General features: G+C 51.2%; 10 protein-coding genes across 10 annotated transcripts; 4 read left to right on the top strand and 6 right to left on the bottom strand.

The window, feature by feature from the left end:
* Positions 1-1,209: 1,209 nt before the first annotated feature.
* GIQ15_01236 (glutaredoxin) lies at positions 1,210-1,665 on the top strand (the record flags this gene model as incomplete). The annotated part of the gene is made up of 3 exons (XM_033548653.1): positions 1,210-1,261; positions 1,331-1,429; positions 1,469-1,665. The coding sequence occupies 3 exons, from the start codon at positions 1,210-1,212 to the stop codon at positions 1,663-1,665; spliced, it is 348 nt and encodes a 115-aa protein (XP_033409604.1).
* Positions 1,666-1,929: 264 nt separating this feature from the next.
* Positions 1,930-3,276, bottom strand: GIQ15_01237 (uncharacterized protein; the record flags this gene model as incomplete). Its single annotated transcript, XM_033548654.1, has 1 exon — positions 1,930-3,276. The coding sequence occupies one exon, from the start codon at positions 3,274-3,276 to the stop codon at positions 1,930-1,932; it is 1,347 nt and encodes a 448-aa protein (XP_033409605.1).
* Positions 3,277-3,748: 472 nt separating this feature from the next.
* Positions 3,749-5,609, bottom strand: GIQ15_01238 (elongation factor 1-alpha; the record flags this gene model as incomplete). The annotated part of the gene is made up of 6 exons (XM_033548655.1): positions 3,749-3,819; positions 3,882-4,676; positions 4,973-5,111; positions 5,347-5,405; positions 5,462-5,532; positions 5,605-5,609. 6 exons carry the CDS (start codon positions 5,607-5,609, stop codon positions 3,749-3,751), a joined length of 1,140 nt encoding a protein of 379 aa, XP_033409606.1.
* Positions 5,610-6,170: 561 nt separating this feature from the next.
* On the bottom strand, positions 6,171-6,901 carry GIQ15_01239 (DNA-directed RNA polymerase III subunit RPC10; the record flags this gene model as incomplete). The annotated part of the gene is made up of 4 exons (XM_033548656.1): positions 6,171-6,320; positions 6,405-6,553; positions 6,613-6,822; positions 6,889-6,901. The coding sequence occupies 4 exons, from the start codon at positions 6,899-6,901 to the stop codon at positions 6,171-6,173; spliced, it is 522 nt and encodes a 173-aa protein (XP_033409607.1).
* A 275-nt stretch (positions 6,902-7,176) lies between these two features.
* GIQ15_01240 (ankyrin repeat-containing protein) lies at positions 7,177-7,884 on the top strand (the record flags this gene model as incomplete). Its single annotated transcript, XM_033548657.1, has 3 exons — positions 7,177-7,191; positions 7,261-7,438; positions 7,523-7,884. The coding sequence occupies 3 exons, from the start codon at positions 7,177-7,179 to the stop codon at positions 7,882-7,884; spliced, it is 555 nt and encodes a 184-aa protein (XP_033409608.1).
* Positions 7,885-8,128: 244 nt separating this feature from the next.
* Positions 8,129-9,227, bottom strand: GIQ15_01241 (uncharacterized protein; the record flags this gene model as incomplete). Its single annotated transcript, XM_033548658.1, has 3 exons — positions 8,129-8,706; positions 8,772-9,147; positions 9,207-9,227. The coding sequence occupies 3 exons, from the start codon at positions 9,225-9,227 to the stop codon at positions 8,129-8,131; spliced, it is 975 nt and encodes a 324-aa protein (XP_033409609.1).
* Positions 9,228-10,084: 857 nt separating this feature from the next.
* Positions 10,085-12,045, top strand: GIQ15_01242 (inner membrane protein yieG; the record flags this gene model as incomplete). The annotated part of the gene is made up of 5 exons (XM_033548659.1): positions 10,085-10,168; positions 10,228-10,311; positions 10,375-10,579; positions 10,647-10,832; positions 10,922-12,045. The coding sequence occupies 5 exons, from the start codon at positions 10,085-10,087 to the stop codon at positions 12,043-12,045; spliced, it is 1,683 nt and encodes a 560-aa protein (XP_033409610.1).
* A 505-nt stretch (positions 12,046-12,550) lies between these two features.
* Positions 12,551-14,288, bottom strand: GIQ15_01243 (uncharacterized protein; the record flags this gene model as incomplete). Its single annotated transcript, XM_033548660.1, has 4 exons — positions 12,551-13,389; positions 13,451-13,871; positions 13,923-14,149; positions 14,261-14,288. 4 exons carry the CDS (start codon positions 14,286-14,288, stop codon positions 12,551-12,553), a joined length of 1,515 nt encoding a protein of 504 aa, XP_033409611.1.
* Positions 14,289-14,887: 599 nt separating this feature from the next.
* On the top strand, positions 14,888-19,269 carry GIQ15_01244 (uncharacterized protein; the record flags this gene model as incomplete). The annotated part of the gene is made up of 3 exons (XM_033548661.1): positions 14,888-15,102; positions 15,466-15,780; positions 15,828-19,269. The coding sequence occupies 3 exons, from the start codon at positions 14,888-14,890 to the stop codon at positions 19,267-19,269; spliced, it is 3,972 nt and encodes a 1,323-aa protein (XP_033409612.1).
* A 577-nt stretch (positions 19,270-19,846) lies between these two features.
* Positions 19,847-20,825, bottom strand: GIQ15_01245 (aldolase; the record flags this gene model as incomplete). The annotated part of the gene is made up of 2 exons (XM_033548662.1): positions 19,847-20,607; positions 20,681-20,825. 2 exons carry the CDS (start codon positions 20,823-20,825, stop codon positions 19,847-19,849), a joined length of 906 nt encoding a protein of 301 aa, XP_033409613.1.
* Positions 20,826-21,165: the final 340 nt, after the last annotated feature.

The following is a 21,165-nucleotide window of genomic DNA, read 5'->3' on the forward strand; positions in this document are numbered from 1 at the left end:
TTGTACAATTTTTCTACTACTTTTTGGCCCCCAGCTTCTTGTCTGTCTTATTTAGTCTCTTCGCCAGCCGGCACTCTCTCTTTTTTTGCGTCGTCTCTCTCTATTCGGATGTCCCCTCGCCTCACAACCTCCCACCCACCCTTCGTCGTATGCCCCTTGATCATTCCGTGGAATGGAGATACACCCACTTTCTTACCCTCCATTCCCCCCGATACCCTCCGCTCGTCGGAAAACATATTTGGTTGATTTCCCAACCCCCTTACTCAACCCTGTCTGATGAGCCCCAGGTTTTTTGTTTTAAAATTTTTGAAGATTGAAGACTGGCACTTTTTTTTTTGATCTTTTTATTATCTACCAGCGTAAAACACAGTGAGATTTTCATCTCGTCTCATATCGTCTTTTTATTTACTCAGTTTGTTTTTGTCGTCTGCCGTCTATTCCGTCGCTGTTCGTGTTTTCCTTTTAAGCCCAGATACCAAGTTGATTCAGTTCGTATCTAGCATCACCTCTCCAGCACTATTTACTTAAGGTACTACGTGTATGTATTCTTCAGTGTTATTATACATATCACAGTATCAAAACAAGATATATTCCAAAGAGTGTCGTAGCTAGGAAGACATATCCCTGTCTATTTTCCTATTTATTTATACTTAACTCTTAAATTCAACTATATAAATACTAACCTCTTGCATATCTTCTTTGAAAGACGATACTTCCCTTTATTTAATCAGGAATGACGTAGAATCCTCTGGTGAGTTCTGAGATATAGCCGATATCAAGTAGGGTGTACTGGGTAGGACAGAGTGAGATATAGCAGCGGTCTAAATCGAAATCAGCCAGCCTTCTGTCTCAGGAATATCTGAGGTCTCTAGTATCTTCTGTCTGTCTCGCCATAATATATATAGCAGTCATAGTATAAAGCAGTCATAGTATATAGAGCGTATGAAGTGACGTTGAATTGCCGAGCCATGCTCGTATCTCCAACTGCCGTGATCTGCGCCTCGTATTAGCTAAAAACCCTTGCCTCTTTCTCTCCCCATCTAACCATCCATCTCACCACCACCTTGCCCCTCGCCCTTGACAGCATATATATCCCCCGGACTCTCTCCGTCCTCCTCTCTTCTTCTCCCCTTCGTCCATCCAACGTTGCCCACCATAGCTTCCATATTCCGCCGCCTCTTCGGCTCAGTCGCCGCACAACCAGCCAACATGTCTGCCGCCAAAGTCAAGGCCGAGCAAATCATCGCCGACAACGGCGTGGGTGAGTCTTGTCATTTGTCCGGGGTATATCGCAATTAAGATAACCGCTAACCCGTACCGTACCTCATAGTTGTTTTCTCCAAGTCATATTGCCCTCATTGCAATGAAACCAAAGCTCTGTTGAATTCTCAGGGAGCCAAGTACTTTACCATGGAGCTTGATAAAGTTGGTATGTCGCATATATCATTACTCTGTCGACACGATAAAGGGAAAGAGAAGTGGGAGACTGACGTGCTTGAAATGGTAGATGATGGCCCTGCTATCCAGGATGCACTGCAGCAGTTGACCAAGCAACGCACCGTTCCCAACATCTTCATCAACCATCAGCACATCGGCGGTAACTCTGACCTCATGGCCAGGTCTTCTCAGCTGCCTCAGCTGTTGAAGGATGCCGGTGCCCTCTAGACTGATTTGGATATGACTTTTATTACGTTATCTTCTCGTGACCAGACGGGGGATAGGCCTTTTTTAGAAAACCTTTATATCTAGCACAATTGCTATGATTGAATGCTGGGTAGATTGTTCTTGTATTTATTTAGGAGTGTCAATACGCTGGATATCTCAAGTGACTATAGTACATATATATCATTTTTCTCAAATGGCAGACAATTCTCTTCTATCGTACCACCCGTAATAGGTATAGCATCGCTAGGATGATGGTGTTATAATTTAGATAACCTTCATCTCAACTGTGCCAATCGGTCGGCCAACGATGCCCATCATGCCGTCGACAATGTTCTTCCTGGCACTCTCGCTCGCCACGGCTTTACCAGCAAGATAATTCAGCCATACCAATCGCCCGACACGCTCATCACCTACTCGGCCCAGCCATGTCATTGGCTTCGTGTCACCAGGCTGGTACACTATCCCCATCCCGCCCAGCTTATCACGTAGCAAAAGCAGCGTTTGGCCCTTGGGTACATTCTTGCGTACTCCTCCACCAAGCAAAGTCTTAAACTCAGACAAAGCGACACCGAAGGAGTCGTCGGCAAACTCAACATCGACAGGAGCATCAGATTTATCACCAGCAGCCAACTGTTTGGCGCGAGCGTTGGCCTTTTGAGCTCTGGCAGTGATAGCTCTCACCCATCCATCACGGAGATGCAGGAAATCCGTATTCCGCGTTGGCACTATACGGAAGACGGTACGTATACCGCCTTGACGAAGGATATGGTCCATTATCTGCTCGCCCTTTTCAGGCTCGAGGAGAGCGGCTTGAAGTGCCTCGCGCTCTTGAGGTACGAGAGAGGAGGCGGCCAATGTGTCATCCGTAGGAGCTGCGCCTGATACTGTCACGGCGGGCGTAGCGCCTTGCTGTATTAGACGTGCTTGGAGAGCAGGAATGTCTGCCGTAGCCACATATAGGCCTACGACGTAGACTTGGATGCTCAGGAAGGAGACGGTGCGTAGTCCCAGACCAAGAAGCTGGTATTCTTCTGCCGTCTTATCATTTATGTTATTGGAGACCGCTAGCTCGTCGCCGATTTTCAGGTCAGGGCTATCGCCTGCGTCGACCGTCTTGGGTAATCGGATGGTCTTTGGGAAATTAGGTATCGTTGAGTTGCCTGTAGAAACTTGCTCGACACCATCGATGATCACGGTAGAGGATTCATCGAGTCCCAGCCCCGTCGGCCCGTCGAGTTTGATTGTTCCATCATTCTTCGCCTTGGTTCCCTTGTTGTCCTTTGCATCGTCGGTGGTGTTCTCTGCCGCCAGCCCGCTGGGGAAATAATATGTCACAGTGCCGTACATGGCAATAGCACACGCCACTAGTCCGGCGGCGGATATGGCCATTCTCTTCTTATACTGTACATGCTGGTCAAGGGCTGTTTTCGTAGAATACCGCGCTTCTTCCCTTGCGGCCGCCCTTGCAGCTGTCCTTGCACCTGCGGTTGAAGCCTGGAGAGTATGGGAGGTAGAGAGCCATCGAGGTTGTTGGCGGAGCGGATTTCGTCGAGCGCATTGTGTAAGATGTCGGCGGAGAGACATATGGAGGGATGGAGGAAGGGAACTCATGGCTGCGGCGTCAATTGCTGTTGCCAGTTGATATCGTCCTCTACGAAGCCGTCGAAGTCCGACCTTCCAGTTTAGTTTATGTTTAGGTGTGGTGTTTGTCTTGTTTGCACCTACGCCTAACATTACTTCGCTCTGACTTTTGCAGCAAGGTCAAGCTTCATCGGATGCAACTCTACAAGAAGAAAATATACAAGACAAGCAGGTGGAGAAAAAAGAGTTTGAAATTTTATGTGAATTAAAACCAGGTTTCATCTAATACGATATGTGAAGAAGGAAAAGAAAAGTGGTGTTTTTTGGATTTTCATATGCCCCGCCAGAAAAAAAAAACACCCAGAAGACATGGAAAGGTATTTATTTATTGAGGGAGAGATAAGAGAAAAAACCCATCATTCCTTTTTCTTTCAAACATCAAAAACCGTTTTCTTGTCATCGCCATCATGGTTGTCGTTACATCAAGAGTAAATTAAATAATTTACTTCTTGGCGGCCTTCTGGGCGGCCTTGGTGACCTTACCACCAGCCTTCTCGGTCTTGTCGACGGATTCTAGAGAGTAGAGGTTAGTATATGTTGTTATGGTTTGAAGGGTGTTAAGGAAAGTAACTTACTGATGACACCGACGGCAACGGTCTGTCTCATGTCACGGACAGCGAAACGACCGAGTGGTGGGTAGTCAGTGAAAGCCTCAACACACATGGGCTTGGATGGAACCATCTTGACGATAGCGGCATCACCAGACTTGACGAACTTGGGGTTGTTCTCAACGGATTTACCGGTACGACGATCGATCTTCTCGAGGAGCTCAGAGAACTTGCAAGCAATGTGGGCAGTGTGGCAGTCGAGGACTGGGGCGTAACCAGCACCGACCTGACCGGGGTGGTTGAGGACGATGACCTGGGCGTTGAAGGAAGCACAGCCCTTTGGTGGATCGGTCTTGGAGTCACCGGCAACGTTACCACGGCGGACTTCCTTGACGGAAACGTTCTTGACGTTGAAGCCGACGTTGTCACCGGGCATACCGGCCTGGAGCTGCTGGTGGTGCATTTCGACGGACTTGACTTCAGTGGTGACGTTGGCGGGGGCGAAGGTGACGACCATACCGGGCTTGATGATACCGGTCTCGACACGGCCGACTGGCACTGTGCCAATACCGGAGATCTTGTAGACATCCTGGAGTGGGAGACGGAGGGGCTTGTCGGTAGGACGGGTGGGCATGTCGATGGCGTCAATGGCCTCGAGGAGGGTCTTACCGGAGGCCTTGCCAGCGGCGGTCTCCTTGCTCCATCCCTTGTACCATGGGCAGTTGGGGGAGGCTTCGATCATGTTGTCACCGTTGAAACCAGAGATTGGGACGAATGGAACACCCTTGGGGTTGTATCCGACCTTCTTGATGAAGTTGGTGACTTCCTTGATGATCTCACCGAAACGGGACTCAGACCAGTTGGTGGTGTCCATCTTGTTGATGGCGACGATGAGCTGCTTGACACCGAGGGTGAAAGCGAGCAGAGCGTGCTCACGGGTCTGACCATCCTTGGAGATACCAGCCTCGAACTCACCAGTACCGGCAGCAATGATGAGAATAGCGCAATCGGCCTGGGAGGTACCAGTAATCATGTTCTTGATGAAATCACGATGTCCGGGGGCATCTACTACCGTTAGTACTCGTCGGCAACTATAGAAAGATGGACACTGAACATACCAATGACAGTGACCATGTACTTGGGGGTCTCGAACTTCCAGAGGGCGATATCGATGGTGATACCACGCTCACGCTCGGCCTTCAGTTTGTCAAGAACCCAGGCATACTTGAAGGACTTCTTGCCCAACTCTTCAGCTTCCTAGAAGGGTCGTTAGCATCAATGCATGTAAGAAAAAGCAAGTTGAACATGATGAGGCTCGATTGTTGCCCTAGTGATGGGGTATGTTGTTGGTGGGGTATGTATGAGTTTGATGCCCAAGCGAGCGCCAAGCCACATCCCACCACCGCCAAAAAAGCCACATAGCGGGCAGGGTAGAAAGCAGTGAAAAGCAGTGAAAGCAATGAAAAGTAACGACGAGAGCAGCAAGTCTTACCTTCTCGAACTTCTCGATGGTACGCTGGTCGATACCACCACACTTGTAGATCAAGTGACCTGGATTGCGTGTCAGTTGCAAGTTGTTATGAGGATAGGTTTGATGGCGGGCTTACCAGTGGTGGTAGATTTGCCGGAGTCGACGTGGCCGATAACGACCAAGTTGATGTGGTTCTTCTCTTCCTTACTGCAGAAGAGTTAGCTGTCTGACGACCAAGATTGAGATGGATTGAGATGCAACTGCTGTGAATTAACGTACCCCATGATGGCGGTGTTGTGTGTGTGATAGAAGTCTTGTAGTTCTTTGGAAGATACTAGAAGAATTCAGCAGAACGCTCAGATACTACGGCCGATTTGCGTAGAGGTGCTGCAATTGTTAGATGAAGCTGATGAAAGGTAGGGTGAAGGGAGGACGTACTGAAGCAGACGAGGGAGGGAAGAAGAAAAAGAAGAAGAGAAGATTTTTTCTGTGTGAAGGCGAAGAGCGAGGGGCCTTTTTGTATGGCGGGGCGAGGGGCGCGGGCGGCCGAAAGGGGACTAGCGAGTCCGCGCTAGGCCGAACCTGGCAGCGCGCGGAGGGGCACTTTTCACCCCACCATGAAAACTCTGACAGGTATACCGAGTATGAAGACGATGTATGAAGACGATGTATATGATAAGATGATAGACATAGATGATAGTATAAGATGATGAGATATATATGTATAAGATGATGAGAGGTTACTCTACGTGGTGGCGGTGGTATACAGAAGTATACGGGAAGGCTTGTTGGCGCATATATCCCTGCGCGTTCCCGATCAGCGCCCCGTCTTGCGCGGAGTCCAGTTACGTGTACTTGGTGTACTTGATGTACTTGATTATGTACTTGGTGGTGTCCTTGGTGTCCTTGGACCCTGGTGGGTGAGGACTTGGCGCTGGTGGCATTTGCATGCGGGACAGGAGAAGTTCCGTCTGCACGGCCTGGCAGTGGTGAGCCTGGCAAGAGCTGTAGGAGCTCGTATGAAGTAGTGACAGTGGTAACCTGCCAGCCTAGTTCTCTCTCCAGCGAGTACCGCACACCGAGCACTGCATATCGTCAGCGTGAGTCACGATGTATAGAGCCAGGAAAGGTACCTTGAGGAAAGTTGTCATGGGCTCGTCGGCACTTCTGATCTGCAGCTGGTAAAAGAACGCACGATCACCATCACAGCCCTCGGCGGGGCATTGGGCTGCATTACAGCTGTTAGTCCTCTGGTCTGCCAGAAGTTGATGACAGAGAGATGCGTACCGGCCATGTTATCTGCGTTCTTCCACTCGTCCTTCCCACCCATCACGTCGGCCACTTCCTTGCGTTTCATCTCTGTGCGTTCATAGTATGTCCTGTCCAGCGCATACTGATATGGGCAGGTGCGGCATTCGAACCGGTTGACGCCCGATGGGTAGCGTGAGGTCGGGGGGGCCTTGGAGATGGTTAGCGCGTTGCTGCAGTTCGGGCAGACTAGAGACAGGGGAAGTTAGCATTGACACGGGTATTACTACTTGTGACACGGAGATTGAGACGTACATGTCAGCGGCATCGTGGCGGTAGATCTATCTTTCACCGTTAGATGGTCAGAATGTAGAAAGAAGGCACGTTCAATCTTCAACTTCTACGCGCTAGCTGGCCAATAAGCGGGCGCCAAGCGATTAACGCGTTTCCTTGCCTCGGTACTGGAACATTATTCTTCCGCTAACCGCCGAGTCCTCCTGGCCTCGCGTGCACGTCTACATACGGCATATTGTATACACAGCCCTGCACCGTCTATAGCCTGGTGTTTATTCTCGTTCTTCTTCTCTCCTTTATCTGTTCACCATGCCTGACGACGAGGTAAGGTTCATTCTCGACTGTCCACTGTCCATCAACGATCATGACCAGCCATTGACTTACCTTGCATAGGGCGCCTCTCCCCGCGAAGTGGTGGTGGAAGCCTGCCGCCGCGACCAGCCCTATCTCATCGACGAGATCTTCCAAAAGTCATACAAGGATAAGCCAGATGAGTTTGCAGACTTCATCAACGGCGTCACAGACTCCATGGGGAACCACGCTCTGCACATCTGCGCCTCTTACGGTAGCTGTACGGCCCCGCCTTTAGGCCCCTATCCTGCTTGACCTACCTCCTTGTTTGCTCAACCCGGCTAAATATACATAAATATTATAGATGATGCAATGGACTACCTTCTAGACATATATCACTTTGAAGTTGACCCCGCTAACCGCATCGACGGCGACACACCGCTTCACCTAGCGGTCCGACACGGAAACGAAAAGGACATCGATGTCGGCATGTCCATGCTAGAGATGATGCTTGAAGCAGGCTGTGATCCACGCGTACGGAACAAGAAAGGTCAGAGGCCTGTGGATTTCGTCATGCCGCAGTATAGCCAGATGAAAACCGCCTTGATGAAGGTGGAGTATATGCTGCAGGAAGGCGGGGGGATAGAGGGGCATGACGACGAGGACGATGAGCAGAGTGATGGACCGAGTGATGATGAGGAAGCTGCCCAGACTAAGAAGCGTTAGTTGCAAGGCAGGGGAGTTATGGTGTTGTTGTTTTTTTACATGCCTTATGTCGATATGATCTACTTTCGTACACGTCGTTGGCTGGATGTGCTTATAGAGTAATCTTTGGAGGAATTAGCTTATAACCGAATGAATACACCTTAGACTTTACTTGTTGTTCTAGCAATATGTACTGGTATCGTATTATATGTCCATGTCAACTCTGGGTATACATAATTAATAGATCTATCCTAACATACATTGTCTACGCATCTGGATCATCATCACCGTTCCTGCGTCCTCTCCTACGCTGGGCCCCGTCTTCCGTAGCCTCCGTTTCTGCTACTGGCACGTCCTTCTTAATCCCCAAACTTCTACCTAGCCTCTTCTCAAACTGCTCATTGTCTGGTTCATCTTCTCCTCCCTGTCCTATCCCGAATACTTCCCTCGCCAGCCCTGACACTCCAGACACACCAACCTCCACTTTTCCTCTCGGTCCAACAAAATATTCTATCACCTCCTCCCCCGTATCCGAATCCCGAATCTTCACCAGGTACCCTTCCTTACACAGACGAGCAAGTAACTTGTCTGTCCTATCAAGAGGCGTATATGTCTCCGCGTTGACACGGCGTAGGTATCTGTTCAGCTTGTCTTCCGGCAGCGATCCACCAGATAACATAATCAGCGAGATGATAAAGGTGTATATGGCGATATATGAGCTTTCAGTAGCAGATGAAGGCGCCTTGGGCGGTTGTAGGATGGCCGGTATCTTATATGCAGACGGTAAGGTAGATATTACCGTCCATGACTTTGTTGTGCTTGCTTTTTCCACGCGTTGAGCCGCTTTAGATCCGTTAGTAAACTAGCATATCACCCCGTCAAGAAAAGAATGTATATGATATGCTCACCTCTCTTTTGGCTAATGGTGACCTTCTCTTTATTGGGCTGCTCAACCATCTGCATGCCAAAAACCTCTTTCAACGTCTTCTGTGCATCATGAAACACGAGCTTGAAATGCCGCGATCCGCCCTCACCCAACACTTTGCTGGTTATGTCTGTTCGGCGGATGACTTGGCGCGAGTATTCACTTGCCAAAGCCAGCCGGACCAGCTTCTTTACCATCACGTTCGTCGAACCGTAGCTCTGTGTGTGGCTCCCAGGCTGTTGATATTCGTCCTCGGAGTTGGGAGTGGCGCTGCGTCGGCGCTGCGTGGCTCGTTGCGTCTGTGTACGGGCTGGAGTATCATTGACACTCTCTTCCTCCTCGTCGTCTTCATCATCGGCCTGGTAGTGATAGTGTTAGTTATTATTCTATTGGAATGGTGGGATAAGAGTAGCCTTACGGCGCGGCGTTTTCGGGGCATTCTGCTTTATTTAGGTCGGTTTTTCAGATAAGGGAGTATGCGTGTTTAGTCTTGGACCAGGGAATGGTAGTATATCCCATCTAGATATTGATAGTGTGGGTATAGATCTGTGTCTGACATTGCGGTCGTGACGAGCGTGATTCAATTAAAAATACGCGCTTGGTGAAACGCGGGGTCACGTGTTCAGCCTCATTTTCAACTTCAACTTCGATCGACCACTGCGACTCTAGGATGAAGTTCATCTTACTCTTACCCTGTCATGGTCATGTAAAATATATATCATGCGAGGGACCGCCTCTCCATCCTTGTCAATGTCTGCAATATACGGATCTCTGGCTGCAGAGTCAAGCCTCGGTACCATGCGACCACTAGTTTAAAGCACCAAAAATGTCGCCTTCGATCTATCTTCTTGACACGGAATAAATACGAACACGCATCTACCGCTATGACACGGTTAAGATGACTGATCAAGGTCTACGGACTCTCTCCGGCACATAAAGGCTGAGATAAGATAGCCTCGATGCTATTTCATACCAACCGTACTCGTACGGAGTACTTAAGCGCTTATCAAGCTTCAAGCTTCGGCGCTCGAATTACCGTCTTCCGTTGGCTGCTTAATCCGATAAGAAGGGCAAGACAGAGTTTTCTTTCGTTAGGCTTGATTAGCGGTCTCCACAGAACAAGCACACGACAGCGATCGTGATAATTCCCTTAGATCGGGCAACTATGGGCCGAACTCTTCGCCCGGTATGGCCGGAGCGCTGCAGAATTTGCCGGTGACAGCGGAATGAATACATATATACCCTGTCGTGCTCTTCACCTTCTTCCCGCATAGGTTTCGACCACCCTAAGCTGCCATGAAGGATTGGGGTACTCGCATTAACGATGCTGTGGCGAAGAGTGTTGTTGGCCGCAGGTTCCGGCTTGAAGGGTCTGGACATGTAAGTCGACGTGAGAGCGTTGCTGAGTCGCGACATGGGCTGACATTGGTATTCTGTAGCGGCGTGAGCGGAAGGGATCTCGGTTCCTAACCGAAGTTCGTGCTGGGCTCACCACCTTCTTTGCCATGACATATATCATATCGGTGCGTTGGTAGATGCAGTTGGGACAATCGTATGAGGGAAATGGTTGAGCTTACGGTCTAAAGGTCAACGCGACTATCCTGACGGATTCCGGCGGACCATGTGTGTGCCACGATACCAAAGATCCTACCTGCAAGACCGATATCGATTATAACCTGTGCCTGAACGTGCTTAAACGCGACCAAATAACCGCCACTGCTGCGATATCCGCCCTATCGTCGTTTTGCATGGGTCTCTTCTCGAATATGCCTATTGCTCTGGCTCCTGGAAGTATGTGCCTGTTATCATGTGGCCCTGCTTACCATGAGGAGCTTGGTTGCTGACCTTGAATTAACAGTGGGACTGAATGCATACTTTACGTATACCGTTGTTGGCTTTCATGGATCAGGTCCTGTAAGTTACGGTCTAGCGTTGACGGCAGTGTTTGTGGAAGGATTCATCTTCGTCTTCTTATCCATATTCGGAATGCGTCAGTGGCTAGCTCGTGCGATGCCGAAATGCATCAAGCTTGCCTCTGGGGTTGGTATAGGGTTATATCTCTGGTTGTACCCTTTCTTACTACGCAGAAGTGAAAAGTGAAGAAGGGAATGCTAATAAAACCAGCTCTTATAGGATTAACGTATAGCGCCGGCATCGGAGCCATCACAGGCGATAAAGATACGCCCGTCACCCTAGGCGGCTGCGTACCCAGCGAGATGATTAACGGCGTATGCCCTGGCGGAGCCAAAATGCGCAACCCAACGCTCTGGGTCGGTATATTCTGCGGCGGCATCCTAACCTGCATTCTAATGATGTATCGAGTCAAAGGCGCCATAATCGCCGGCATCCTACTTGTCTCCATCATTTCCTGGCCCCGTCCTACGAACGTCACATACTTCCCTCACACAGTCCAAGGGAACGACGCATTCGAATTCTTCAAAAAAGTAGTCACCTTCCACAAGATCGAAAGTACACTTGTCCAACAAGAGTGGAATCTAGCCAAGGCAGGAGGCCAATTCGGTCTGGCGCTCATCACGTTCTTATACGTTGATATCCTCGATGCTACGGGGACGATGTATTCTATGGCTCGGTTTTGCGGGGCCATTGATGAACGAACGCAAGACTTCGAAGGGTCCGCGATGGCATATACTGTCGACGCACTCAGTATTTCCATCGGTTCGTTACTAGGCACATCCCCCGTCACGGCATTCGTGGAGTCAGGCGCAGGTATTTCCGAAGGAGGCAAAACAGGCCTTACTGCAATGACTACTGGTATATGCTTTTTTATATCACTATTCTTTGCACCCATCTTTGCATCCATTCCGCCATGGGCGACGGGCTGTACGCTTATACTGGTCGGAAGCATGATGGTTCGTGTCGCGGCTGATATCAACTGGCGGTATATGGGCGACGCCATACCTGCGTTTGTATGTTTGGCCGTCATGCCGTTCACGTATTCGATTGCCTATGGCCTTATAGCTGGCATCATCTCTTATGCGGTGCTTAATTCAGTTGTGGCGCTGGTCGAGGTGTTGTCTGGTGGTAGGGTTGTGCCGGAGAATAAAGAGTTCAAGGATCCATGGTCGTACAAGGTACCCGGCGGAGTGTTGCCTGGTTGGACGCGCAGGCTAATCAAGGGGATGAAAGACTTCTGGCGCGAGGATGACGAATCTGAACATGGCCTTGGACAGGATGACGTCGTCGAGGCGAAGGTGCATCCGATATCAGAGTCGCATGGTTTTGACAAACAATCATAATTCCTGTGTATACGTAATTGGATATCTTGTGTAGATGCGGTATCCTGCAATTACCTTAATGATTATTCACAATCCAACATAAAGTGTCTACATATCAAATTAATTCTACAGCCAACCATAAACACAATATCAGGTATCAATAATAGCAAAAGCAAAAGCAGAAGCAGAAGCAGGGCGTAAAACATGCAAACAAAAACCAGTAGAACTTGTAAATCAACTGAATCTCTATGGACGGACAGACGCACCGAAGCCGTAAATGTTAATGCGTTTTGAGGAGAGAATAAGGAAGATTAAGAAAAAAAAAGAGAGAGCAGGTCGTCCCCACCAGTCCATCCATCAATACAAACATTCGTCAGTGCATCCAATCGCGTCCCCATCTCCGGTATAAGATACAACATGGTCATTTGGTAAGTGGAAGTAAAGCAAAAAAAGAGAAAGAAAGGAAGAAACGAAAAAGAAGGGGAAGGGAGGGGGTAAAGGAAAGAAAAAGGGCCATGGAAAGCTCTTATCTCGCTCTCGGCTTTCTCAAGCTTTTAACGCGATTGATGAATCCGCTGGCAGGCTTGGTCTCCCGGTCCTCTGCAGTTGGGCTAGTCATTCCATCACTGCTCTCCTTCCTTTCCGGGAGGCGTCGAGGGCTGCTGGTGGCTCTGGGCCGTCCACTGGGCCCGTCGTCGGTATCGATGAGCTGCTGGTTCTGAATCTTTGCGGACTTCATCTCATATGCGTCGTCGTAGTCTTGGTTAAAGAAAGGGTTCTTATCGTTTGTGTTCGCCCTACGCGAGCTGGTCGCTCGCGGCGGCGGTGGAGGAGCGTATCGTGGCGGGTTATCTGCAGCCTCTGAAGTGCGACGGTACGAAAGTGGTTCGGGGGACATGACTCTGCCGCCGCCAATGCTGCGATTGTTGATTCCGCGGATCTTCTGGGCAAGAGATTTCTTGCGTTGGAGGCCTGCCTGCTGGGTCTCTGTCTCGGTTTCGTTGCGCTGGATGGCAGCACGACTGGCGGGAGTGCCTTCGAGGAAAGTGGATGTTCCTAGACCTAGACTGATATCGCTGTGGACTTGTTCTATCTGGCTGGTTGGGTTGAAGGCGACGGCGGCGTCAGCCTTCATGGCTGAAGAGGAGATGGCCGAACCTGGCCCTACGCCAGTAGAGAAGTCAGAGTAGCCCTCCTGGCCGCGGCCGTGGATCTGGTTAAGATCGAGCTTGTTGTTGTTGGGCCCGGCGCCACCCAGGGCCATGTTGCGGGAGTCCTTGGGGAAAGCCTGCATGGGAGCAGTGCGGGAGCCTTTACGGTTGCGGTGCGGGTTGCAGGCATCAAACGGGCCATCATGGTGGAATGCTACGATTGTTAGCAATAATAAAACCAGCGAGAAGAATAATAAAATCAAGGGAGGACATACAAGCTGGACCGTATATTCCAGTGACATCGAGCTTGTCGATGATATCAAGTTTGTAGTTGTGGCCTCGTCTGGAGCGAGACTTGCCGTCCTTGTGTCTGGCCTCCCGCTCTCGGTGTCGACGCTCACGGCGCCTCCGCTCCTCGTCCGGGTCGAGCAGCTTTGGCCGTTCCATGAGCGAGGAGTCCGAGTTGCGACGGGGCCGCCTTTCACGCTGGGAATTGGCCCTAGATTCAGCCGGGTCGGCAAAGACGTCGATGAGCTGGCCTGTCTTGCCGGACCTGGAGCGGGAGGACTCGTGGTTCGACGGACGACGGTTCTGCGGGGGCGGCCTGCTGCCGGAGAAGGACGAGGAGGTTGGAGGTACGTTTTCAGGTCGCTGTGGCGGACGTCGTTTTCCCTTGTCCTCCAGGGAGAGGTTTTCCTACACAGTCAGCAGGCATAAAAATGCATGTATACGCATAGAGAGACATACGAAGAGATCGGTGTCTGGCTGGCTCTTCATGGAGGCCATGCTGGGCGACGGGAGCGAGCTGGCGGCGGCAGGGACAGTCTCTGTCTCGTCGAGGAAGGGGTTTGTCGAGAGAGGTCGCTGCGGACGGAGACCTGGGCTCAGCAGGGAGCCAGGCGTAGAAGGAGAGGTCGCTCGATTGCGAAAGGGATTGTTTGAGCCCAGGGTGATGCTGGGAGAGGACTGCCGGTCTAATCAAGTCAGCAAGTCAGCAAGCTAGCTGCAATGTCCACCGGCCATCCACTGGCCACTTTTAATGACGCTGAAACAGCGAACAGTCTGCTAGCAGCGCTCGCACGTACCTGGCACTGAGATGGGAGCGAGCGACATGGCGGGAGAGGCAGAGGATGCCAAAGGGGGAGGCGACTTGACGCAGCGGGCGACGAGGCAGCGGCAGTGAGAGCCAGGTTCCTGTTACTGGCTGAGCGAGCCGGCGGTCGCACGGGAAAGTTGGCAGCTGGCAAGGAAGAAGAAGCTGGTGGTTCGATGGCGAGAGGCAAGGATGAAGGCGATGCTAGTGGAGCGATCGACGTACTACAGCGAGCTGAAGTTGAGGTGACGAGTGACGAGTGACGAAGTTGAAGAGAATGTAGTTGAGCTGGTGAAGAGAGGGTGAAGAGTTGAATAGTTGAGAGAGTGAAGAAGTGAAGTTGAAGTTGAAGTTGAGATGCGACGGAAGAGGCAAGTCGCTAGTTCGGCTATTTAACTTACCATCTCTACCATCTACTCTACTACATCTACTCTCTATCTACTATTCTCTCTTCTATTCTCTACTATCTTGTCTCTTCTATTCTCTCGTCTCTCGTCTCTCCTCTTCTATCAACATCACTTATCGTTATCTTCTTTGCTTCTTCTGCGCTGTCAGCGTCTATCAAATACTACGGATATATCAACATAAGAATACAAAATACAGAATAAGACAGGAGAAGATGGAACCGCCGGCGCCATCGAGTCCCCGGTTCACGCTCGAGCTCGAGTTCGTCCTCTCGCTCGCCAACCCGCACTATCTGTCGCACCTCGCCGTCGCCTATCCGCACCTGCTGGGCATCACGACGACCAACAAGAGCGAGAGCAGGAGCAAGGGCGAGAGTGAAGCCTTCGCCGCGTATCTCGCCTACCTCTATGGCTACTGGCAGCGGCCAGAGTACGTCCAGTTCCTCACCCATCCTGGCGCGACCTTGCGCTCGCTGCGACTGCTGCAGGAGGAGGCCTTCAGGGTCGCCGTCATCAGGCCCCAGGTCATCGAGGCTCTCAGTGCTGCTTAGAACAAATATAACAGAGACAAGAAGAGAGAAGAGAGAGTATGAGACAAGAAAAGAGAGAATTAATGTATGATAGTATGAATAACGAATAAAGCGTTGCTGAAGGAGGATTTGTAAACTGTAGCCACGTAAAGTCACGACTCCAACTTCAACTTCAGCTTCATACAACGTACCAGCTTCAACTTCAACAACTCACGCACTCAGCTCGACTCAACACACATATAACTACGTATAACATATATCAGCAAAGACCCATGCCAGCTCGATCCTAATTGCGAGTCTCAGGCGGCTTCCGCCCTTTCCGCCAACGACGACACAGGAGCAGGCAGCGAGATAGCCAACACGATGCACTCCGTCCGCCAGGCATGTCGACCGAAACACCAGGTCCTGGTGCTCAAGTGCTATCCGCGCTTCCAGAAGGGCGTCCAGGTCGTCAAGCCCAACTCCTCCGAGCTCAGCTACCTGCTCTACTACGCCAGCACCCGTCGCAGTAAGCTGCAGAAGGTCGGGGCCTTTCTCGAAAAGCGCGCCGCCAGAGACGTCTGGAGGCAGAAGCTCGGGTCAGTCTACGTCGATGTCTATGCTGTATAGAGCTAACGCGGTGTAGGAATGTGCAAGTTACGATGCAGCTGCTGGCGGCGTTGATAGAAAAGTTGCCGCGAGACCTGCCTCTCTACGCCAGCTCCGTGCTCACCATCCTCGATACCGTGCTGCACTCCAACGATATCTCAATGGTAGAAGAGACCATCCCGACGTTTCAGGTCTTTTGCTCGCATCAGGACACCACCGCTCTCTCCGCAGACACGGAGTACATCAACCAGTACCGCGGCGTCTTACGCAAATATGCCAGCTTTGCCTCCACCTCCCCTTCGCCCTCCACGGCCAGCATGACGCCGCCCACGGCCCTGCGGTGGAGGAACGTCGGTCTACAGGCTGTCAAGAGCGTCGTGGGCTCAGAGGCCCTGGGGGCAGACTGGTCGAGGCAGCTCAACATCGTGATCCCAGTGATCCTGCAGAGCCTCTACCACGATGGAGATCCGGGTTTGCTGCCACTGCAGCAGCGGGCACTGAGCTCCGAGAGCCAGGAACGTGAGCATACCCGGCGACGACGGATGAGCATTGCTACCGTCCAGACCATCGATACCGTCGATGGGAACCCGGAGTCGGCAGCGGGTACGGCCGCGGATGCGGACAAGGCGGCCGAGATGGAGGCGCAGGTGCTGGCCCTACGCTGTCTGGAGAAGATATTCACGCCGGGCAGTAACAAGGTGCAGATCAGACTGGCTACCGCGCTCGTTCTGGACTTTATAGTCACCAGAAGCCCGCCCCGGAAGGCCGTCGACGAGAAGCAAGGGGACAACGCCAACTGGGCCACCGACCTGCTGGAGGTCATCGTCAATTGGACACCCGTCCAGGACCGTTTCGTCATCTTGGTCACCTTGGTCGAAGCCCTGGCTGAACGGCCGCTGGTGGACGGCCAGCTGGAGCCCCAGCTCACCCTCGTCTACATGATCGAATGGCTGCTCAGCTCGCCCATAAACCTCATCGGCCTGAGTGTCATGGACATCCTCATTGCCCTCCTACGCTATATCCTCCTCCTGCTCCATTTAGGCGGGAAAAGGGCCAAGGTCGTGCCCCCGCCGAGCAACACCGCGTTTGCGCATCCGCTTGCCCTGGCAGCACAGACGGACGATGCTGCGGCAAGTTCGGCCACAGCCAGCGTTGAAGATACGGGCCCGCGTCCCTCATCGGGGCATATGCGACAGGAGCTCCTGCAGCTGTTGCAGTCTTGTGTCGCCAACCTGGCCAACCATGTATACTACACCGACCAGGTGTCTGATATGGTCAAGACGATTGTATCCCGCATCAGACCTACTGCCTCCTTGACTGCTCAGGCCAACGTCTCAGACCAGGAGTCAGAGAAACCAGTGGATGAATCTGCGGTCTCGGATTCATACTTCTCCACGCCAACAGCCCAGATCACGGCCCTCAAGGCGATCAAGGATACCCTAGTCGTTGCTAACGTCAAGCAGCTGTCCAATAATCCTGGCAGTGGTACGGGATCTAGTACAAGCACACACTCTAGGCACCGTGTGCCTGTACAAGCCTGGGAAGGGACCCAATGGCTGCTCCGCGACGCTGATCCAGAAGTCAAGCACGCCTATGTCGAGTCATTCCTCTGCTGGCTGAAACTTGAGACCAACGAGAGCGATCTCCGTGCCCCCGCTGAGACGATAAAGGTGTGCAAGAAGCGAGAGCGAGATCTCGCCGACGGAGCAGAGAAGCTGGTCAGGAGAGCTCTGCCTGTTCCAAGCCAGGACGACAAGCTGGCTGCTTGCGATGTCTCGCGGTTCCTGCAACATCTTCACTTTAATGTATATGAAATCGCTACCGAGCCCTCGGTTGCCGAGTCGGACATCCTTCTCATCTATCTCCTGATGGTTCATCTCGTGGAGCGCCTAGGCGTTAATGCTACCAGATACGGCCTGCCCGTGATGATGAAGATACAGTCTCACTACCTCGAATCATCGACATCACCGTTGAAGGTGGGTAGTTTAGTACATGGCTACCTTTCCGCCATAGTCGAGAAGTTCAACTTGGAAGGCACCAAGGTGGGCAGAGAGATACTTAACGAAGTGGTCAGACGAAAGAAAAACGGTCTCTGGCTACAGAAGATCCAACTCCCTCCGCTTCCTGCAACCCAAATACTCTCTGAACAGGCGTTGAACGCAAACAAGAACAACGCCGACTCCATCGCCCAAACGAACAAGTCCGCTTACACCCCATTCACCTCTCTTGTCGAACTGGTCTCCCAGATCGAAATCGCATATAACCAATCCTGCCTCTCCCCGCCGTCTAGCCCGGCAAGTTCACCTAGCCAGGGCCAGGGACACGGCCTGTCTCAAGCCCGTCAACCACAAACCGCCCAACTGCCACCATATATCAAGGAGCAAATGCTCTCTCCGTGGTCAAGAGAAGCATGTCTCGCCGCCATCGAGCACGAACGTACACGATCGTCTTCCATTGCCGGCTCAAAGTCAGGAACTGGCGGTTCTGCTGCTGTCCGTAACCATCTAAACGTCGCTGCTAGCAAGAACGGTACCGCCAGCTCTCCAACAGGCACCGACTCATCGCACGGCAAATGGCACCGTCCCCTTTCCGCATCAGCTGCAGTTGCTACCCGTGGCGAAAGCCGCAAAGACCGTCGCCAAAGCCTTACTGAAATCCCTCATCCGCATTCCCCGACCACTGCCTCATCAAGCAAGGATTCAACAGTCCGTGTGAATGAGCTTCGCCGCGTCCTGTCTGTAATGAACAGCTCGAACGTACGCCATCCTAGCCCACTACGTGGTCACTCGAGGCTAGGAAGCGATGCAGATGCATCCAGCGCAGAGAGCATGGTCACCGATACCTTCTCTGCTTCGGATGCAGGATTCAGCAGCGTTGGCCCTGGTGGCACTGCCGGCGCCGTGTTGGAGAAGGTTCACCTCGTACACACTCACGCCCATACCGATACTGGCGTCCCCAACCGTTCAAACGGTTACACCGAGGAAGTCGTCCCTCCCGTCCCTCTAATGCCTGCGTTATCGTCTTCTCTCCCCGCTCCTTCTGCTCGCCAATCGCGTAAACAGACAGCCTCAGGCTCAGGAACCTCGAAATCCAGAGAATCCAGATCCCTTACGCGCGCACGCTCAAAGAGTAGAACCTCATCTACCCGTCGTGCCTCGTCTCCGCAACTATCTACCCGCTCTCGCAACCATAGTAGGAGCGGCGTAGACGCACAGGGAGAAGATAGATGGGACCCAAACCTAAGCAAGAACCCCATTCTCCTACGCTCCGTTAGCCACAGTCGACGAGCAGAAGTCGATAAAATTTTAGACGGCATTGCAGCGCCTGGCGAACATGGATATGACGCCGAGCGAATTGCTGGTTCTCATGCCGATGACGATGTCATTCCACAGCATTCCTCGCATGGCGGCGTGAAAAATATCCTCGCCTCGAGCAGGTCTGGTTCAACAAGGAGAGGAATCGGCCCACCCCCATATTAACCCCCTACTTCTCGCTTCAACACACCTCATCCCCTTGTCATCGGCCTCGGACGCTAAAATCATTTAATTCTGCCCTCTGCCTATCTATTATACATTCTATTCGCATTAATTCATATACATGTTCACGTTCATGTTCATGTCCATGTTAGTTTACCGTTATTTAGATTTTCATACTCAAAAAAACATCCTTATCGCGCGGGTGATGGGATTGATGACTCGGTTTATATGAAAGATATTATCTTTTTTTTACGTGCTCTTTTTTGTTCCTTTAATTATTAGCATACATCCCTATTAAAAGCATTGCATCGGTATTCGAGCTTGTTATTATGCAATGCTTGCCCCTTTTCGAGACATTGTTGTCCAGTTATCTAGTCGTTGTCGATCAACGTGTGGCCGCCCCTTTTTACCCCTTTTACTCAACCCGTGTTGGGTCCAGCGGAAAGCGCGGGCCTGTACATAACTAACAATATATATATATATACCTATGGTGATAAAGGTAGTAGGCAAGTACTATCGTGAAATTCATGTGTAAGATAGGATCAAAATAATCGAGCTATATACAGAAGGCTGGGGAAGCTCAATGTTTGAAGGCTCCCTGGCACATTGCGTCCTCATACTCATAATCGGGCTGAAATTCACAATAGAGGACTTCAGGATCACTCTCGACGCTGAAGTTATAAGCTGCCTCTTCATCTGATATCAGCACCTTTTTAAGCCCGTTCGCCGCAGCTACTTCAGCAATCAGTTGCGACTGGCAGCTCCGCTCTAACACCCCAAACAAATACGCTGCCTCATCCACCGTGCCGCCAACACTCAACAGGCCATGATTCATCAATATAGCAGCCTTTCCATCCCCCAGTGCTTTGGCAATCAATACCCCTTCCTCCTCAGCCAGCACAACACCGCCATATGACGAATACACACTATGTGCATTATAGAACTTGCATACGTCCTGATTCAACATCTCCAGTGGCCGTGCGAAAGATGACCATGTCTTACCATACATCGTATGAGCATGGCAGATGGCATGGACGTCCGGCCGGGCCTTGTGCACAGCGGCATGAATCAAGAACCCAGCTGCGTTGGCTGGTCGGCCACGGTTACCGCCAATAACGGTACCGTCAAGTCGTAGTAGAATCATATCGCTGGCTTTGAGAAGTCCGAAATGGACGCCGAGCGGGTTTGTCCAGAAGGCATCGGTGTGTTCTGGGTCACGAACGCTGATATGGCCAGATAGGCCTTCGACGTAGCCTTGTCGTGACCAGATGCGAAATGCACCAGCCATATGTTCCAGCTGCCATTGACGCTTTAGTTCGTGAGAAGTAAAGCTTGGTATTCCTATGGGATGGGGAATCAGTATATACTGTAACGTTTCTAAGCAGGGCAGCCATTTGGGAGATGACATATATACCGGGGATTGGAATTCCTCCATGAGAAAAGGCCTTCAGCCCTCGTTCTTGGCTCTGAACATGTCGATTCTCTTGCTCTGGCTTAGTCTTTACATCTACTTCGCTCATGGCAGTTGGTACGGCCTGGGGAACTGCACCGGGGCTCATTTTGATATATTTTTAGCGGATGACAGTGGATGTATAGATTTTCAGAGTTCTTCCTGATGGGTTATAGGTATCAGGATGTTTTCCATAAGGATGGTCCTATAATATCGGTAAGACCCGGAGGGGTTCGTATTTGTCGGCTCTTTATATACCAGCCATCGACTGCAGAACTGTGGGGTAAAAAGCCATTTCTTGGAGAAAGTAAGGCTCTTGACTTGGTTCGGTCGAATGTTTGCCGATTTAAGCGCCATAAATAGTCGTCAGGCGAATAGGAATATTATAGGAGTTGCATGTCTAGAGTGACTGGTTGTGTTAACTTGTTGGCTTGTAAGGAACACTCGGT

Source organism: Arthroderma uncinatum, assembly GCF_011692745.1.
Source record: "Arthroderma uncinatum strain CBS 119779 chromosome Unknown scaffold1, whole genome shotgun sequence".
NCBI classification, from domain to species: Eukaryota; Fungi; Ascomycota; class Eurotiomycetes; order Onygenales; family Arthrodermataceae; genus Arthroderma; species Arthroderma uncinatum.